Source organism: Pituophis catenifer, unplaced genomic scaffold, assembly GCF_029215685.1.
Source record: "Pituophis catenifer annectens isolate HBS135680 unplaced genomic scaffold, rPitCat1.0.hap2 SCAF_3, whole genome shotgun sequence".
NCBI classification, from domain to species: Eukaryota; Metazoa; Chordata; class Lepidosauria; order Squamata; family Colubridae; genus Pituophis; species Pituophis catenifer.
The window spans coordinates 180,524,323-180,543,877 of NW_027256883.1; the positions used below are offsets into that span (position 1 = coordinate 180,524,323).

Consider the following 19,555-nt stretch of genomic DNA (forward strand, 5'->3'; position numbering starts at 1 on the left):
GATCATCAATATCATTGTAGGAGTGCAAGTGAAAATAAATCCACCGGACTGCTGTTGGAGAGGCGGCTGGGCTTCTCTGGAGCACATGCCAGTTCCTTCATCCATTCACCCCCCCAGCCCCCCTTTCAGCCACAACACTGCCCCAAGCAGCCAACTAATCCCCATAGGGAGAGTACATGAAATCAGATGGACAAGTTTTGATGTGAAGCAGCAGCTTAGGGCAAGCTCAGGTTTCCTAGAGATTTGCTATATTTATCTCTGTGATTTAATGCCCACACGGGGTTTAAATGCCACCAAGCAGTTGGTGTGAGGAGCCAGAGTTTCATTCCCCAACACAGACTCTACTTTGCCAGACGCTTGCTATGGAACTCCTAGAGACCAACCCATATATTTTTACAGACCGGTTCTATGATGGGGAAAACTACCTGAGCCCACATTTACACAACTACGAACAGGCCGCCTATCAAGACCGAACGGCCATGACACTTTGTCCTGATGGCCGGGCAGGTATAGAAGAAAAAGTCTCAGTTGTGGCAGACCATAGTCCCGGCCAGTGTCTGCCTTGGGCATGCAAAGTCTGCAAGAGGAAAAGTGTGTCTATCGATAGGCGTCGTGCAGCCACCCTCAGAGAGAAGCGCCGGCTGAAGAAAGTCAATGAAGCCTTTGAAGCTCTGAAACGGAGCACTTTATTAAACCCAAACCAGCGGCTTCCCAAGGTGGAGATCTTGCGCAGTGCCATCCAATACATTGAACGCTTACAAGCTCTGCTCACTACCCTCAATCAACAGGAACGGGACCAATCGGAACTACGCTTCTGTAATGCCATCACCCAGCCAGTGGTAAGTGCCAGGGGTGGGTTCAAACAATTATCTACAGGGACACAGAACTCACAGCAATAAGAGCCCTTCCAGCTATGTGGGCAGGCCACAGTACTGTAGGCAAGTTACAGTATGTTCAAAATTCACACTGATCACAATACTTTAGCACATACCAGTTGATGAGATGATGACTGTCACTTATGTAGCTCTAAAAGTGGAGGAGACAAAGTGATGGAGGCTAGTGATGTAAGTACTCTTGAATGACAGGCAATGTTTCTTTATTGGCAGTTTCTGCTAGTGGCAATGTTTGGCCATCGTATTGAGCAGACTCTGGCACCAGAAGGGCCTTTGGGCTAATCCAAGAGGGCTCTTGTGTTCTTAGCAATGCCAGCTTTAAAATATTAGCATTACCAATACCCAATACTCACTACTGAGTAACTTTACTGAGGTTAAAATGATTCCTGCCTAAATCTATGGAGAACTATACAACATCAACCGTTCTGGGTTAGAAAGATTAATAATCCCTTTTTTTTAAAAAAAAAATATGTGTTTGACTACTTTATTGTTTTTATTTTTTGATTTTTACCACACAAACTCATTTCTTGTGAGATGGGCTGCCATTTAAATGATAAATAATAAATAATCTGATCCAGCATTATTACCTTTCTATGAGCCTATGAACAGAATAGCCTGACTCAAAGCAAAACCAAGCAAGTCCACAGTCTCATTTATTACTTAGTCCTATTCTAAAGGAGTTATTTTCCAAAGGAGCCCACAGCAGTTCACAAGAGAACGCACATTATCTTAAATGATACCATTGTAATAAACCAACATTCCTTAAAACAGACAAGCATATAAATTATAACAAAAATTTTGTTATACATTGTAGGTAATAAGATAACCATGTTCATTAACATATCTGATCCATTAACAAGCATACAGGCAACTCAATGCTGGTTCAGAAAAGTCTGTATAAACTGGAAGATTATATATCCAGAAGAAGAATGAATTTTATTTTAATATAGCTTTGTTAAATGTATGTGTTGTTAAACATACATTATTAGTTACTGTTGGCCAATCATGTGTATTTCTTCACTGTATCCCTGTAAATTAATTTGTAACTTTTCAGGACTTCTCATTTAAATTGCCTGAACCCATAAATTACTGACTCCACTGTAAAAGTGTGGAAGAACTATAGTAAATAAAGCAACCCCACAATGATCAAATACATTTTACAATGATACTTCAGTTGTTTAGAGACAGCATGCTACCACACCTAGTATTTTTCAAGATAAGCACAAAAAAGGGGGCAATGATTAAAACAGAAGATACTGATGGGTAATGTTATATTCAATGGATGACACTTCAGAATCAAGCTCTAGTAGATGTGCCAAAGTAGAGTGATAGGATGAGTGGTGGGAGCTGACATTTGCTAAATTCAAGTGGATTCTTAGACATTTCCATTTAAAAACACCCACGGACATTTGGATACCGACCTGGAGTATCAATCGAAAAGGAAGAAAAATGAAAGAGGAGCAGATGCCTGAATGTCTGGCTCAGTAGCAGAATTTATGATGTGATTTCAGCTTTCCATATTTTTCTAGTGCCCTTTCAATATATGAGCTTGCCAGAAACATAGTTTTTCTAATAATTAGATTAAGAAAATCAGGAATGTTTGTTTGTATATTTGGGAGAATGAGAGAAATGTGTGTTTGAGAGAGATAAAATCTCACAGAGTAGAGTTGTTATCAAAGCTATTGAAATTACATTGGCAGCTGCTTGAAATTACAATAAAATATTCAGAATTTGTAACTTTTTATTTCTATTCACTCTTATCTGTCATCTTCATTTTTTCAAGGATAGAATTAATGGAACTTTAACATCATACATATTTTTTTTCATCCCCTCTTCTCAATATATCCATATCTTTGGAAGAAAAACTACTTTTTTGCAGAAAGAATATTCAGCCGTTAATTGCAGATAATCATGAGGGCAATTCTATTTATTAGCACTAGATGGAGATAATTTGTTTTTTTACTTAGGAAATTCTTCATACAAATAACACATCCACATTTGTTCTAAATAAAAAGACGAATGTGTTAGCAGAAATTTCATAAGCGATGATCACTGCTATATGTCACTTTTGCACCAATAGATCCAATTTTCCTCTTGCATATCTCCATATTTACAAACTACTTGCTGATTCAATTGGCACAGGTTAAGCAGGTTGTCTTGGACAAGTCATCCAACTTTAATAATTGGGTGTATTTATTTAAGTTCAAAATCCAGAATAACTGTGTCTCTTGTCTTTTTCTAAAATATTTTACTTCAGGAAACTTGCTTTTCACTGCATCTTCCCATACTACACGAACCGAAATCTGGGATGTGTGTGTGTGTGTGTGCGTGTGTGTGTACACATATGTATGCATATATACATACATACATTTCCAAAAAAAAACAAGAGGACAGCTGCATGCCAAAACACAGAGACGTAAGAAAAAGCTGTTGTACCACTAACACTTAATACTTTGTCATAACATGTATTTCAAACAATGTAAAGGTTAACAAGTACAATACAAATCATATCCAGAAAATCTCATTGTTCTCTCAGTTGCTGGAATATTGGGTTCATGAAGTAATAATATCTTTGATGAGCTAAAGTATTATCAAATTCATACTTTAAAACAGTTAATTCAATCTGCCCTTTAGCGAACCAATTGCATTTATATACATGTTCAGAATAAATTTAATACTCAGCTCCCTCATTATGTAATCATTTGAATATTGTGCAAATGATACATATGAAAATCATATATAGTTATGTATAATATATAATTATATAATATGTGAATATAATCCTGTAAGTCTCATGTCTTGCTATCAATTTTGAACAATAGCCAGGTTCATCTCTGAAGCTACCAAAAAACAAGAAGTGGGAGGAAATAACTCCAAGATAAAGAAAAAACGATAAGCTATGTTGAAAATTTTTGAGCCCCATTACATTTTAATTTGGGTTCTTCTTTAAGGCCTTTCTACCTTTCATGTTCAACACAGGGGAAAATAGCATGATTATACTGTAACCATTTTTCATTTCTGAAACCTTTGGTCTAGGTGTTCATGAAACTATTGTTGCTGTATTTCTCCTCTATCTTATATTTTGTTATGATAACTGTTTTACTCTGTTTCAATAATATCATCAAGGTAGACTCATCAACTATTTCATTGTGGATTGATATTTTGAACAGGTGCATATATTAAATGTGCATATTTCCTCACAAAATATATTTTGGAAGAACAAAAAGCAATGGTAGAAAAAGCAAGCAATAAAAATAACCTGTTTGATCTAGTACAAAAGAGAATGCAAAGAGGGTACAATCAGTGAAGAACTTTGATTCAATTCCAAACATCTTCATCTTTTTATTGCAGGTGCCAAGTGACCATGGATCTAGTAGCACCTCATGCAGTCCAGAATGGAGCACTCATTTAGAGTTCAGCACTCATCCTACAGGTAGGCTGGGTACAGGTATCCAAATTCAAATCCCAAAATCCTGACCATTCTTATTTGAAAGTAAAGTTCTACCCCATTGTACTGTAACTCTCTGCCAACTTCCGTTCCTGTACATTTTAATATATGCATATTTTTATACTATGTCCATGGAACTACAGACTGGGGGAAATCATGCAATGATAAAACGTTTGTGTTTCTTAAGAAATAGCAATAAATTCTGAATTGTGAAGGAGATTGTAGGCAACTGTGCCTTTTTAGAAGCAAGCATTGTGTGAGACCTGGAGATTCTTCTGAAGATTAGAATTATGTAGAGTTCTCTGAAAAGCAATAGAAATTCCTCAATTTAGATTTTAAAATAAGCTCCTTAAAATAAGGAACTGCTTTATCTGTGATATTTATCCCCAAGGAGTCCTGGTGGCGCAGTGGTTAGAATGCAGTATTGCAGGCTAAATCTGCCAACAGTCTGGAATTCAATCCTGACGGGCTCAAGGTTGACTTAGCCTTCCATCCTTCCAAGGTTGGTAAAATGAGGACCCAGATTATTGGGACAAATATGCTGACATTGTAAACTGCTCAGAGAGTGCTGTAAAGCACTATGGAGTGGCATATAAGCCTAAGTGCTAATGTTATTGCTAAGGAAGTTTATTTAAACTGATCTTTTTGATACAACCTAAATGTTAAGAAATAAGTGAATAAATTGAACCTCTTCAAGTCACGCCAACAAAAAACACAAAACTCCAATAAGCAATATTGTATTTGAAAATTGTTAACGACCAGGCCAGATCTCATCACACTGCCAGTAAAATCTGCAATGTTTATGTTTTATCAGTGGCCCAACATTGTAGCTGTCCTATTTGTTCCTCCAACTGAAACTAAGGAGGAGAAATGATAACTTTTCCATATTTCACTGACAAGGGTGACTGTTTGCCCTACTTTATTAAGCACAGTCCTCCACCTGATTCTGAATGGCTAACAAGATCTAGTTTAAAGTTAAATAATTTTATCACTTATTCTGAAGTTACTATCTGGAAAGCAGAGTGATACTTTTCAATACAGTTCTCCTCCAAGTGGCCATTAATATGTGAATGCATTAGGACCCACTGAACGTGATAATTTTATATACCCACCTATCCATCTTTTAATGATTCTTGGATTCTTCACTTTTTAGATGCAATAAAATACCTTGTAAAAATACATTGAATGACTTTAATAATCAAAATGATAGAAAGTATCTTAGAGACAGACAGATCAAAATTATGACTGAATCCCACCACAAGGTGTCTTCAGATTTTGATTCTCCCATAGCACAGGTGTCAAACTCACAATGTCACGTTGATGTCATGTGACATATCATAGTTTTTTCCTTCATGGAGCTGGGGTGGGCACGGCCTGCATGTGACGCATCTGGCCCGTGGGCTGCCAGTTTGATACCCCCTATAGAGCCATAGGATCTCCCCTCCTTCCTATCTTGTCTAGTAGCAATTGGGTTTTCAGAGAAGGCTCTCTACTTAAAATTACTCCTTTGTTCTCCACAGATCACTTGCTGAGTGATGATTCCTCTGAAGACCGCAATCTTCATTCTCTGTCTTCAATTGTGGATAGTATTGTGGTAGAGGATGTAGCTGTTGCGTTCCAGGAAGAGAGATCTCAGAACTGAAGCAGCAGCCAACAGTAGCCATCTCTTCATTTTAGTCATTACCAGTGCATTGTAAAATAGAAGAAATAGGATACTAGGACTTTATAATTAGGAGATATTTTTATTCTCACTAATACTGAATGATATTCCAAATAGGGAAGAGTTCCCAGCTAACACTGGATGGCATTTCGTTTCCCAATTCTGATTGTTCTAGATAACAAATGAAGCCACTTATCCAATTCCATATGCCTGAAAGTGGTTTTGTTTTTGTTTTGTAACCCCTCAAATCTAGGCAAGCTAGTGAGAGATGCCTAATTGTACTCATTTAAGCTTCTGCCTGGTTTTCAAAAAGAATATTGTGACTTCAATGAAAAATATGGATCTGAATAGCATGTCCAATGTCATTTGATGTGTTACTGCAAACACTAATTAAAGTTGAAAAAAATAGCAGAACAGCATGCTAACGAAGAATGTGTTTCCTTCCCGGTTTTTAGAAATGTTGTTCCTTTGGGGGCCAATTATTTTTTTTATTGTGGGTGTGTGCAAATGTTGTGTGTGTTTTTAAAAAGATGCTATTCGACCAACTTCTTTTGGCAGTTAGTTTGCAATTTCCAGGTGCAAAAGCTATAGAAAATGCTGCCACTAAAGTTTTCTCTCTCTCTCTCTTCTTTTTTTTATTTTTACTGTGTGCAGTTATCATTTTTGTATTTTGCTAATTTATTGTGAGATTTTTAAAAAAATAAAAAATAAAGGTTTTCTTTGGTTAAATTTATTTTGAGACGGCATGGAATGCTCTCTTGGTTTCTTTTTGAAAGTACTAAAATACTCCCTGAAAAAGAAATGTAATTTCATACAAATTATATTCTCTGTACTGTATATCTTTTGAGTCCACCCCTTCCCCTTTCAGTGCTACATTTGATACATCCACTTTTCTTTGCCAATACAAAACTTAGCAGATGGTATGAATCTCCAGGTATACAAGAGACATACTCTAACTAGTAGACCCCCCCCGGCTAATTTGTTCTAATTATTAACATACATATGCGAAAAGAAAACATGGAGGGAGGACAGTTCTATGGAGATGCCATCCTAGCAATAGCACTGAATTTCTTGTTGATTACCTTACAAAATTAATGACAAAATATCTGTCCATTTTTCTCATGAAAATTCACTCTGTGACTTTGGGCCAGGCACTCTTTCCAGTCTCCAACCTACATCACTGGGTTCTTGTGGGGGGGGGGGGGTGGAAATGGAGGAAGACCATATATGCCACCTTGAATTCCTGAAGAGAAAAGTGGGATATAAAACTAACAAATAAATAAATATAGGTGTATAATGACCAGTATAGTCGACTTTAGATTCTTATTTTGAAACCTCTACATTCTGAGGCTATTTGAAAAACATGAGGTCATTTTGTTTTCAGTGCAATCCTCTAAGCCCATATTTCTCTTAAAGAATACTGTATAGAAACAGCCATGGAAATACTATGAATAGCAATTCATTTTTTAATAATGTAATATCGCAGCAACTACCAAAGAGCCTTGGTAGTACAGGGGTTTAAGGCACCCTGTTATTAAGCTGGTTATTAAGACCAGCTGCCTGCAATTACTGCAGGGTTCGAATCTCGCCAAGGCTCAAGGTTGACTCAGCCTTCCATCCTTTCTAAGGTAGGTAAATTGAGGACCCAGTTGTGGGGGCAATAAGCTGACTTTGTATAAATATACAAAAGGATGAAGGCTATTGCTGAGCATATTGCTGAGCACATTGTAAGCCGCCCTGAGTCTTCGGAGAAGGGCGGCATATAAATCAAATTAAAAAAAAAAATGTTGTAGACATATGCTGTTATTTCCCTTATTTCCTTCCCTGAAGCTAAAATTGAGAAATGCTATAGCCAGCATAATTATTAGCCATTAAATCATAAGAAAAAAAGGCAGGACATTGAATATTCTTACTCAACAAACTCAATCAAAAAAGGCAAGCTAGACACTGCAAAATAATGTTGCAAAATGTGCTTTCAACATTAATTCAGAAACATGTGTCAACTATTAGCAGCTAGGATACAATTCCCCTTGTCTGCAGTGTATACTGGTAGAAAAACAACTAAAATAGCACATAGTTGTGAAGTTGACAAAAGAAGTCAGCACATCCACAGAGACAAAATGTTCTGTGCAGGTCACCCAACAAGAGGTGTTTTGCATTTACAGCACTGAGCTCATCTTGCCTGAATAACTCATTGCTAAAGGAAAATGCTCATGTATTAACATGACCAATTTAAAACAGCATAATGAACGGTATCCAGTCATGACACCCAAGTTTATTTTCTCTCTTAGCCAGAGAAATTACAGGAAGCCCCATGTAGCACTTAAGGGACTGTCTGTCCTCAGTCACAATACCCATCCCACCAGGTGCAGCAGAGGGGACATGTTACAGGTATTGTCTGCTAAATCTATCCATCTAACAGGACCCAAAGATTAGCCTTTTCTGCTGTGGAATCCATTCTTTGGAACATGATTCCCCGAGGTGAGATTAACCCTAACTTTATTGTCCTTCCAGAAATCTCTTAACATGTGTGGCAGATTTTTTCCCAACAAGTTTGGGGATCCCATGGTAATAAAGAGCCCGTGACATAGTTATATTATATGTGGGATTTTTGTTTGTGATCTTATTTATATTTTATGTTGTTTTAACAATTAAGATGGTTTTGTTGATTTTATTGTACCCTTACTTGGATTCGAACTTGGGCTGCCTGCATGTTAGGCAGTTGTATTAACCTCTGAGCCACAAGTTCTCCTCCCTTCATCAGCTTGAGCCAAGTCTGAATCCAAGTAAGGGTATGGCTAGCTGATGAGGGCTAAATAGCTTGAAATAGATCTATACTAGTCTCCCTTTATTTCTTTATCAGTGAAATATAAATTTGGTATAAAATGGTTTGTCGTGAATGCAATTGCTTGAGGGCTCCTGGATTGGAGCTGAAAGGCGAAAGGGATGCAGTATGCTCCCTCCCACATTACATGCTGGGGTAGATCAGATGTCTCAATAGAAAAACACTTAATATATAGAGAGAGAGGGAGGAAGGGAAATAATAAATTTTCCAATGAGATAAACCTTCCAGTTCAATTACATTCATGATATGATTCTGAGGAGAGACACTGCATTCATGTAGAAGACAAGTATGAATCAATCAGCCTTGTTTTAAAATCAGATTTATTGGAACACACATACACCCATTCCTGACCTATTTGCAGGGTTTGGAATCCATGCAGTACCAATATAACAAAAGAAAGAGATTATTCATATAAAGGGATCACTTACTCTGTAAATTAAAAAAATATTTAATACTGTATTAGGCAAGTTGTACACCAAAAAAGACATTGCAACTGTACAGTCTCTTGGATATTGCACTTTCAAACAGCACTGTATGAATATATGGCATTCCAGCCACCAAGAAATACCACATCAGTAATAGGGGGGCACACAAGGCAAAAGGCATCATGAAGAGACAAACAGATCCTACCCTAGGAGAGAGAAATAGTAACAGCTAAAATTTTGTGGGGATCACAGGCTACCTGTAGATGCAGAGAGAAGGAAAGGGGATTTTCTGTCTGTCTATGTGGAAAAGATAGAGTATTCCTGGTATAACCAACAGAGATGTCCAAGAACATCTTCTTCTTTCCCAGCATCAGGTTTAATTTTCTTCCATACATGAACATGGGATCTAAGAAAAGCCCATACAAAACTTGCTTGGTAATCAACCTCTCCCTTCTCTCCATCAAGCACCAGTCCATTTTGTTTCTAGCCTGGGTATTTCTTAACTGAGGACCTATGTTGTCCACAGTCTTGTGGTGCGATGAGAAGCTCCAGCAGAAGCCCAATGCACCTGAGGAAGAGTTCAGAGCTGGGCTTTCCCATCTTCATTTGCCTTGTTTCTTGGTGATTGTCTTATTAGGTCCAAACTGTACAGTAGGAACAAGCAGCTTCTGCTGCTCTCAGGCATAATGGCAGAGTGTAGCACAGGCAGACAACGGTGCAGGAACTGCTGCAGAGCAGCATTAAGGTGCACCCACTTCTTACCAAACCTATGTCAAAATCATTGTGTCATACATAGTGCAGACTTAGAGACAGAGAAGCCTGTTCTCTTTCTCAATGAGGGTATCTTTAAAGCCAAGGGAAAAGATTTGATTGGGATTTAAGGATACCAAACAGGAGATCAGAGGGTTGTATACAAGCAGGAGGAAGAAAGTTCTGCTGGCCAAGAGGCCTAAAATGATTGACCAGTAGCTTCAGTTCTTTGGAGCTAAAGGAGCAGGCATAATCTCCTACTCCCGGAAAGCAGCCAGCATATAACCATAAAGATAGTGGGAATGTGCTGCAAAAGATCAGAAAAAAGGAGATAATTAAACTTCAATAAGAACAGACACTGTACTGTGAGAAGTTTGTTCTGCATTTCTTTTCATTCTGAACTGGCAATCTAATTTTGCTTTACAACAGCAATTAAGGTTGTCCTGAAATATGTACTGTTTGTTGACAAAAAAAATGCACTTTCCAGTAGAATTAGGATCAAGATTTTTAAAACTGTGTGCTTTCAGGTTCAGTCCTAATATATTTCAAGGGCACCTGCCTGGAAAGAGCTCACCTATAGTATTTTAAAGGAATATCGAGAAAAACTAATTTAGCTTTATGTTCTCACATGGCACCTCCAATAACTATTCAGTAGGGCCAGCTCTAAAGGGTGACAGGCTAGGCATCCCCAAAGGACTGAATTCAAGTGAATGACCCACACTACTGAGAACATATGGGAGAATCTCCTGGTTGATGCCTCTTTCCTCTGCTAGGTTACATGATTCCATTAAGGTTGCCTCACCTGGAATTGTCAAAACAGTGGAGCTGGCATATTACATCACTAGGCCTTTATTGAAGAGGCAGAATGTATTCTCTACTGATAAACATAGAACTTCCAGAACAAATGGCAGACACAAACAAAGAAATGGGTGATGCATCTAGAATCCCCAATAAACAAGGACAAGTCTGTTTTTGTCTCTGTTATCAATATCAATGTTGATGTTGCCTTGGGGAGGAAGGGATAAAGTTTGCTATCTTTATCCAACAGCTGTCATCTTCACTTCCACAGAGACCTTCCCTGCCTCTATTCAGCACATTCCTAATGCTCCCTCCTCTTTGTTATTATAACCCACTAAGATTTTGTGGACATTTCAGTCATTTGCATCTTGCAAGCTGATCAGTATCCTGCTGTGTGGAGAAAACATCCCTAATAATCTGGAATAGAAGAAGGTGCCTAAAAGCTCTACTGTGGTAATTGATATGTCATAAAATAGATCTTCAGTGCCAATGTTATAATTATTAACATGGTTTTGAATACAGTTTCCTTTTAATAAGTGTTTTGAAAAAATTGCATTTCATTCTAGGATACTGTCACTGTTACTGACATTGTTATAGCCACTTGATAGCTATTCTTTCCTGTATAATTTGAGTTATAATATATAATATATATAAATATAATATTCTCTCATATACTATTAGCATTTTTCTTTATTTTATTTCTTTGTTCTTTATTTATTTTAATTTCTTTATTTTATTTTTCTTTCAAAAAACTCAGGAGAGCATTTGAGGAGACATTCAGAAAGCTTCACAGCCAAGCAGGAATCCATATAAAAACTAATAAATCTCATTTTAAACCATACTTTCTACTGTCCAACATTATTTTATCCATTTAAGGGATAAAGCTGGAATTAAAAAGGTCAATTATTTTTATCATTTCTTTGCTGGCTCATGTCATATAACAAGATTTCTTGGTTGGAGGTGAAGTGCTTTCTTTTTCTTAATATTGTCTCTTGAAAATTAAATGTAGAGAGAACTGGTTTTGTGCCCTGCTTAAACATGAAGACATGGACTAAACAGATTATTAACAGATAAAAGTCGATTAAGCCACGCCCAGTAATAGGTAAAAAAATCTGAGTTTAGCAACATGAAGGTAAAGAACTGCATTTGGTAGAGATAGTCCTCGGCTTACAATCACAATTGAGCCCAAAATTTTTGTTTCTAAGAGGGACAGTTGTTAAGTGAATTTTGTCCCAATTACAACTTTTCTTGCCAATTGTTAAGTGAATCATTGCAATTGTTAAGTTAAGGTTAGTTAAGTGAATCTGGCTTCTCCATTGACTTTGTTTGTCAGAAGGTTGCAAAGACCCAGGACACTGCAACTATCATCAATATGAATCAGTTGCCAAGCATTTGAATTTTGATCATGTCACCAGGAGATGCTGTAACAGTAATAAGTGTGAAAAACAGTCATAAGTCATTTTTTTAGTGCTGTTGTAACTGAATGGTCGCTAAACGAACAGTTGAGGTCGAGGACTACCCGTACATCAAGTAACTTCTAGTTTCATCCATTATTTTCTAGGTCCTTTATGGAATATGAAAACTGTGTTTGTTCTGTCCTAGTTTCTAAACTTACCTGGAGCCTTGGCCAATTCCCACTGGAAATTGCATTTCAGCAGGAATATGTCCGAACTGTGGATGTTTCCAGCCTTTGGGACCCAGGTGCACCAACTGCAAACCATTTAGCACAGCACATAAAAGCATGCAATTAGTGGGGTCAATACGCTCTCATGCAAAGCTAATTAAATTTTGGTTGCCTGCCTACTGACTGCCTATTTTATCTTATTATGGATTTCAGAATTTCTTAGTGGATATATTTTAATAAATTATATCCAACAAGCTTAAAAGCCATGAAACACATAATCCTAGTCCAGTTGTGGGTTTCAAATTTTTTTACTGCCGGTTCTGTGGGTGTGGCTTGGTGGGCATGGCATGGCTTGGTGGGCATGGCTTGGTGGGTGTGGCTTGGTGGGCGTGGCAAGGGAAGGATACTGTAAAATCTCCATTCCCACCCCACTCCAGAGGAAGGATACTGTAAAATCTCCATTCCCTCCCCAATCCAGGGGAAGGTTCCTGCAAAATTCCCATTTCTTCCTGATCAGCTGGGATTTGGGAGGCAGAGAATCGATGGGGGCGGGGCCAGTCAGAATTTTTACTACCAGTTCTCCGAACTATTCAAAATTTCCGCTACCGGTTCTCCAGAACTGGTCAGAGGTGCTGAAACCCACCTCTGTCCTGGTCTCACCAATAAATGGTTTAGGATATGGTAGCAGAACTTTTAAAACCTGAAAAGTAGTGAAGTGAATTTCATAGTTTATGATCCTTGACCATGGAAATTGTTAATTCTAAATTATTTTAGAATTCAAATATTTTTATACTATATTTTAATTATATTTTATTTATATTTTATTTTATATGGGTGGTTTCTATTTTAGCTCTTTCGGCCAAATTATTTAATATTTTTAAATTGTCTTTTAACTTTCATATAGTTGCGGCTTTTATTTTTGGCTGTACACCGCCCTGAGTCCTTCGGGAGAAGGGCGGTATAAAAATTTAATTAATTAATTAATTAATTAAATAAATAAATAAATAACTAAATAAATAAATAAATAAATATTTTGTTTGTTTGTTTGTATCCCGCCTTTATTATTTTTACAAACAACCCAAGGCAGCGAACATATTAGCAACTAATCAGTAATTTATTTATTTTTTGGGTATTAGAAACTTCTCATAAAATAATTTGCTCTTTCCTTAACCCCAACTAAGGCAACTAAGGAAATGCTCTGAATGGAATTCAGATATACCCTGTTTCCCCCCAAATAAGACATCCCCTGATAATACACCCAATCAGGCTTTTGAACGGTTTGGCAATAAGTCCAAGCGCTTATTTCAGTTCAAAAAAATATAAGACAAGGTTTTATTTTCGGGGAAACATGGTATGTTTTTCAGCAAACATTAATTATTCTTCTAATTTTTTGTCTATGTCAAACCTATGTCCAGGAACTCAAAGGCTTGAATGTGTTGGAGGTAAAAATTCAATGCACAATATTCATTTAGTAGTTAGGCTGATGCTTAAAAGAACTTTGCATATCAGCAGAGAATATACCATACACACCATGCAGGATCCAGAGAATCATCTAAGTTTTTAGAATGGTGTAATTCATGTCTCATGAATAACAGTAGAGTTTCACCCTACCTTCTGGTGGCATTTTTTTCGGTGGTGCTGAAGGAGGTGGCAGAGGCACCAAAGAGGTCACTCGAAAACCTGCTGGAAGTGTTTCTGCTGACCCACTAACCATGGTGATACTGTGAAAGTCTCGAGGGCGGAAACGTTTTCGCCAAGAAGGAGTTCGCCGAAAAGTCTTATCTTCACCCTATAAAGAAAAGAATACTCATATATTGCACAGAGTAACCACAGGAGAATACATAAACTCCAGAGGGAGATCAAAGATTAGGACAGCCTGTAAAAACTGGGTTAATTATACATGGGTTTCAAGTAGAACTGGGTTTCTCAGAAGACATTTTTTTTCTTTTTGAGAAAACCTTTGAACTTTTTCTCTCATCATATTAGAAAAAAGGAAGCAGAAATTTCTCCAAATATTATTCACGGTATACAAGTATGTATTAATGGATTAAAGACTATAGTCACATCTAACAACACTATGCTTTGAAATTAGTCCATAATTTTGGAATCATGATGTTGGATGAAAAATTGGAAACAGGCTGTCCCACAGTTTGTCACTACTATCTCCTGCAATGGCAATACAGGCAATCCTAAAGTTATGCCTGCAGTTGGGGTTAGGATTGCCATTGCTAAGTGATGTGGTTGTTACATGACAGCATTGTTTACTGTATGTAAGCAAAGGGAGGAAGGAGGGAGGGATGCAAACAAAGAAAGGATGTGTGTGGGGCGAGAAAATTACTCAAGCAACTTGCAATCTTCCCTGCTGATGTACCACTAACTTTCTATGTGGGAAGCCAGCAGGGGAAGTCACAAATGGCTATTATGTAATGTGGGACACTACAACTGGTCACTAAGTGCCCAAATTTTGTTCATGTGTCCATGGGGGCACTGCAATGGCTGGAACTTTGAGAACCAGCCATAAATTCCTTTGTTCAGTGCCCTCATTAACTTTGAATGCTAGCTGAACAAATGATAGTAACTTGAGGAATACCTGTAATGGAAATAGAAAATGACAAAGAGGTATTCTACTTGCAGCTGAAGATAGTAGTATTTCCAAAGATCTTCAGATCTTTGCCCAGAGGAATTTAGGAACATATATCATTCTTACTACTTTTTAGGAGTTGATTCTATGATACAGAAAATGAAATTTTGTTTACAGAATTTGTTACAATGCTGGCTGGGGAATTCAAGGAACTGAAGTCCACACAGGTTAAAATCGGCAAGGTTGAGAAACACTGTCTTAGATTAGCTCTGTTCATCTGAAAGTGTTTAAATTAATCTAAATTAGATTATCGACACAGGGTTGTTATGTATGCATTTCTTTAAAAACAAGGTTGCTGAAATTGGTTTTGACAAGCAACTGTCGCTCGCAGATCTAAAAGAAGAGAAAATAGCATATGCTCTGCCAATCCTTAGGCTTTCTCTCTCAAGAAATAAGGTGGCTTCCATCTCAATTCTTGCCCTGCCACCTAATTTTATAATATCTCTCTCACCCCATGCATGTTTGCAATGTGGAAATGCTCACTTCTACTTTTCCTCCACATAATTGAACATTATAGTGAAACCTCCCAGAAGATAACTACAATATCAGTTCTATTTCCAGATCTATAGTTGCTTCCTAACTGACAGTATAAGCACAATATTTCTTAAATTCCCATCCTGTTTTAGTAAGTACTTTATGCTCACATCATCAAGTCGTCTGTCAGTACCCAAGGCAAGAAGATTGTTGAATTCTCTCTCCATCACCTGTCGTGCCTGTAAACAATATTGAATAATTAAATAGAAGCAATCTAGGCAAATAAAACTACTAATGCAAATTGTTTATTATCAGAACGAAAGAAGAAGATAAATTGATATTTATACTAGTATATCTCTTCATAGTTTTTGGTAGACCAGCAAGATTTCCCTAGTAACACAGGGGTAGGTTTCTATATATCTATTTGCATAACTCTAGTATTTGGCATAGCAGTTGTGGGAAACTACCAGCTCCAACTAGAGTGTTTTTACTGCATTTGGTTTCACTCATTCATTTTTAGCTTAATTCCTCCTGTTGGTAAACTTACTGCAAATAAATTAGATCTTCCAAACTAGAAGCTTATCACTCCTGGTCAAGGTAAATCAATTGCCTCCATCTAGTTCAGCATTCTGCCTTTCAAAATAACAATACAAAATGATTTTTTGAATGTTAAAAAAAAGATGCATTCATCCATATCCTAAAATTCTGAAAATCGGGACTCTGGTTGGTTCAGTTCTTATAACGGTATAGAGCAGGGGTGAAATCCAGCAGGTTCTGACATGTTCTGGAGAACCGGTAGCAGAAATTTTGAGTAGTTCAAAGAACTGGCAAATGCCACCTCTGGCTGGCCCCAGAGTGGGGTAGGAATGGAGGTTTTGCAATATCCTTCCCCCAGGAGTGGGGAGGGAATGGGGATTTTGCAGTATCCTTCCCCTGAGTGGGGTGGGAATGGAGATTTTGCAGTATCCTTCCCCTGCCACGCCCACCAAGCCACGCCCACAGAACCAGTAGTAAAAAAAAATTGAATTTCACCACTAGAGATACAGAAAAGGGATTTCATAAACAGATTTGCAATGAACAGTAAGATAAACTTTCAGTCTCATAGACTTTGCTTACCCTTAAGAGGAAGAAATATGTAACTGAAATAACTTATAGCACAACAAAGTAACTTTTATTGTATCATTTTTGTTTTAATTTAATAGTGTTAGATTAAAAATTCAAGGAAGATGTTCTTCATAAAGAACAGAAGGTTTATTAATTATGAGAAATAACCATTAACTCTGTTGGTGTAAAACATTTCTTCCTACCTGAGTATTCTGAGTGGGAATTTGTAAAATAAGTGCCAGACTATTATAATCAAAATTTTCATCCAGAGCAATAAGTGCACCATGGACTCCACTTTCAATGATGTTGTTGGCATATTCTCTAAGCCCAATGGATTGAATCCAGTGTATTACTTGATCATTTGTCCAGACCAACACATCTAGAAGACATTGAAATTATATACATAAATGAAATTACCCAGAAGAATGCTCACTTTTTCTGAGCTGTTAATGACATAAAAAGAACAAAATACTGATGTAGTATCTAAAAATAGTCCAACTTGTGTATTCAAGTCATATTCTTCTAGTATTGTTTCAGGGGAAATAAGTCCCACTGTAAAATGTCAAACAAGTATGTGCTAATTTATTTATACACCAAAAATCTATATTTACACCTTTAGCTTGAAGACAATCCAGAAAGAAGATGTAGCAGGCAGAACAGAAGTGTTCCTGACATATGGCTGAGATTAACTACACAGTGAATATAAATGAACACGATGAAAACAAATACAGTAACATGAACAGTTCAAAATGACATAAGCAGCAGCTATAAAATCAGCAAAGCCATGAAAAACAGAAATCAACAAAGCAAAATAAAGAATATTTACAATATGCCATAATATTGCTTAATGCATTGTAAGACGCCCCGAGTCTCCGGAAAAGGGCGGCATATAAATTGAACCAATAAATAAATAAATAAATAATATCTTAAGGATTTTTTTTTTAAAAAAACTTTGCTTAGATGATATTAACTTTGCAAAGATAATATTAAAGTTAGTACCAGACAAGCCTCTCTGGTGAGGCATTCCAGATGTAGAACAGCATGACTGAATTAATCCTTGCCAGGATGATCATCTGGCACCATAAAAAAGCTTTGGAGGACATCTTCTGATGAAGTATGAAGAATTGGAGTGTGTTCTTTTGTATGTATTCCCAGAACAAAGCCTGGCCCGGCCCAGCAGCAAAGCGCAAAAGAATCTCTTGCTCTCCCAAGAAACCCCAGCCGCCTAAGCCCAGTCTCAGCCACCCTGCACCCCTGGCAGTTACTTATACTCCAAGACTACAATCTCCCATCATCCAGAATCCCCTACAAGGACATGTGAGCATGATGTATAAAATAACAGGAAATGTATTGAAATATAATAATATAAGAAACATTAAAGTGATAAATCTGAGACAGATTTCACAGACAACAAATCCTGCTGAAAAGTCAGTAATTGGAAAACCTCTGGAGTATTTCTACTCTCTATAACTTGGAAATTTGATTTTGTAAACAGCATTGACTAAAAAAAGGTCTATATTTCATAAAGAGATTTGACTTTTTTGAAAAATAGAAAGGAAAAAGCAGCTTTAAAAACTATACTTCAAAATCTGAACTACAGTCATGTCCAGAGAACCAGGAACCTTAATTGGACTACTTCTGAATAGTTCTTTTATTGTTGCTCACCTACAAAAAGTATATTACCAAACTAAAGCAATTAACTGAAATAATTATAGGTAAACCTCCAGAAGTTTGCCTCCAGAAGTTGTAGGTGCTCCAACACTGGAGTTTTGAAAGAAAAGATTGGACAACCATTTTGTCTGAAATAGTATAGAGTTAGAAAGACCTCCAACGTCCCTTCCAACTCGGTTATTCTGTTATACTCTGAGAATTGCTAGGAACTGTCTTTCTGCCTCCAGACATTCCAAATTCTACTTCACTTTGTTTTCTGGGAAAGAGCCCCTCCTTCTTGCGACTCCTGACTATATTCCACTACAACTGTATTTTTGCAGCTTGCTTGAATTCATTTCTAAATTGCTACTTGCCTTTGATTTCATGCTGGCTTTCTTCCCGCCTCTTCTCCAGCTCCTTTCTATCGTAGTTCAATCTTTTGAGGCACATAATCCCGTACTGGAGACTTGTTCTGCAACAATGCAATACTTAGAACATACTTAGAATACTTTTACTTTCAAGAGGTGTGCATGTGAATATGTATTTTTTGCCTATGGCATAAATACATAGCTACTTTTGACACTATTTCAAAAATACTGAACTGTCTACACTATTCATCCAATTTTCTGATTTTTGGCTTTAATGTAGTATAACCTTTAATATTTATGGGATAAGCTACTACTCAGCCTATAAAAATCTTACCATGCCTGTTATTATTGCTCTTCATTCAGAGGAAGGACTGATAAAAGCCAGAGTGTACAAGTTGAACTTCTAGGATCACATGCAACTCTCAAAAGCATTGGATGCAGTTTCCAGAGCCTCTCCACAAGCTGTCACTAAACTGTAGCTTTTTTAATGTAACAGAAGCAGAAAGTTATGAAATACATGGGGGATAACTGTATCAAAGTTATTATTTATCCATTAAATTTCAACTTTAAATTAAATCAAGTTTAGGATATTTATTTATTTATTTATTAGTCATATTTCTATGCCGCCCACTCTCCAAGGACTCTGGGCAGCTTACACCAAAGACAATATACTAAATAGCATATTGCCCCAAACAATCTGGGTCCTCATTTTACCCACCTTGGAAGGATGGAAGGCTGAGTCAACCTTGAGCTGGTGAGATTTGATCTGCTGATTTGCTGAACTAGCAGTCAGCTGAAGTAGCTGCAGTATTGCACTCTAACCACTGCGGCACCTCGGCTCACATATGGTCTCAGAGATGTTTAATATTTGTTTT

The 19,555-nt window shown here is 37.1% G+C and overlaps 2 protein-coding genes across 2 annotated transcripts in view; one reads left to right on the forward strand and one right to left on the reverse strand.

The window, feature by feature from the left end:
- The first annotated feature begins 287 nt into the window (after positions 1 to 287).
- On the forward strand, positions 288 to 6,218 carry MYOG (myogenin). The gene is made up of 3 exons (XM_070939906.1): positions 288 to 839; positions 4,245 to 4,326; positions 5,862 to 6,218. The coding sequence occupies exons 1-3, from the start codon at positions 288 to 290 to the stop codon at positions 5,981 to 5,983; spliced, it is 756 nt and encodes a 251-aa protein (XP_070796007.1). The 3' UTR covers positions 5,984 to 6,218.
- Positions 6,219 to 9,935: 3,717 nt separating this feature from the next.
- PPFIA4 (PTPRF interacting protein alpha 4) overlaps positions 9,936 to 19,555 on the reverse strand; it is an 85,117-nt gene continuing 75,497 nt past the window's right edge. Inside the window, exons 25-29 of the mRNA XM_070941114.1 lie at positions 18,687 to 18,784; positions 16,866 to 17,041; positions 15,729 to 15,797; positions 14,055 to 14,232; positions 9,936 to 10,328 (exon numbers count right to left, since the gene is read on the reverse strand). Of these exons, the coding sequence (XP_070797215.1) occupies positions 10,279 to 10,328; positions 14,055 to 14,232; positions 15,729 to 15,797; positions 16,866 to 17,041; positions 18,687 to 18,784 (571 nt within the window). The 3' untranslated portion in view covers positions 9,936 to 10,278. The remainder of the gene's footprint in view (positions 10,329 to 14,054; positions 14,233 to 15,728; positions 15,798 to 16,865; positions 17,042 to 18,686; positions 18,785 to 19,555) is intronic.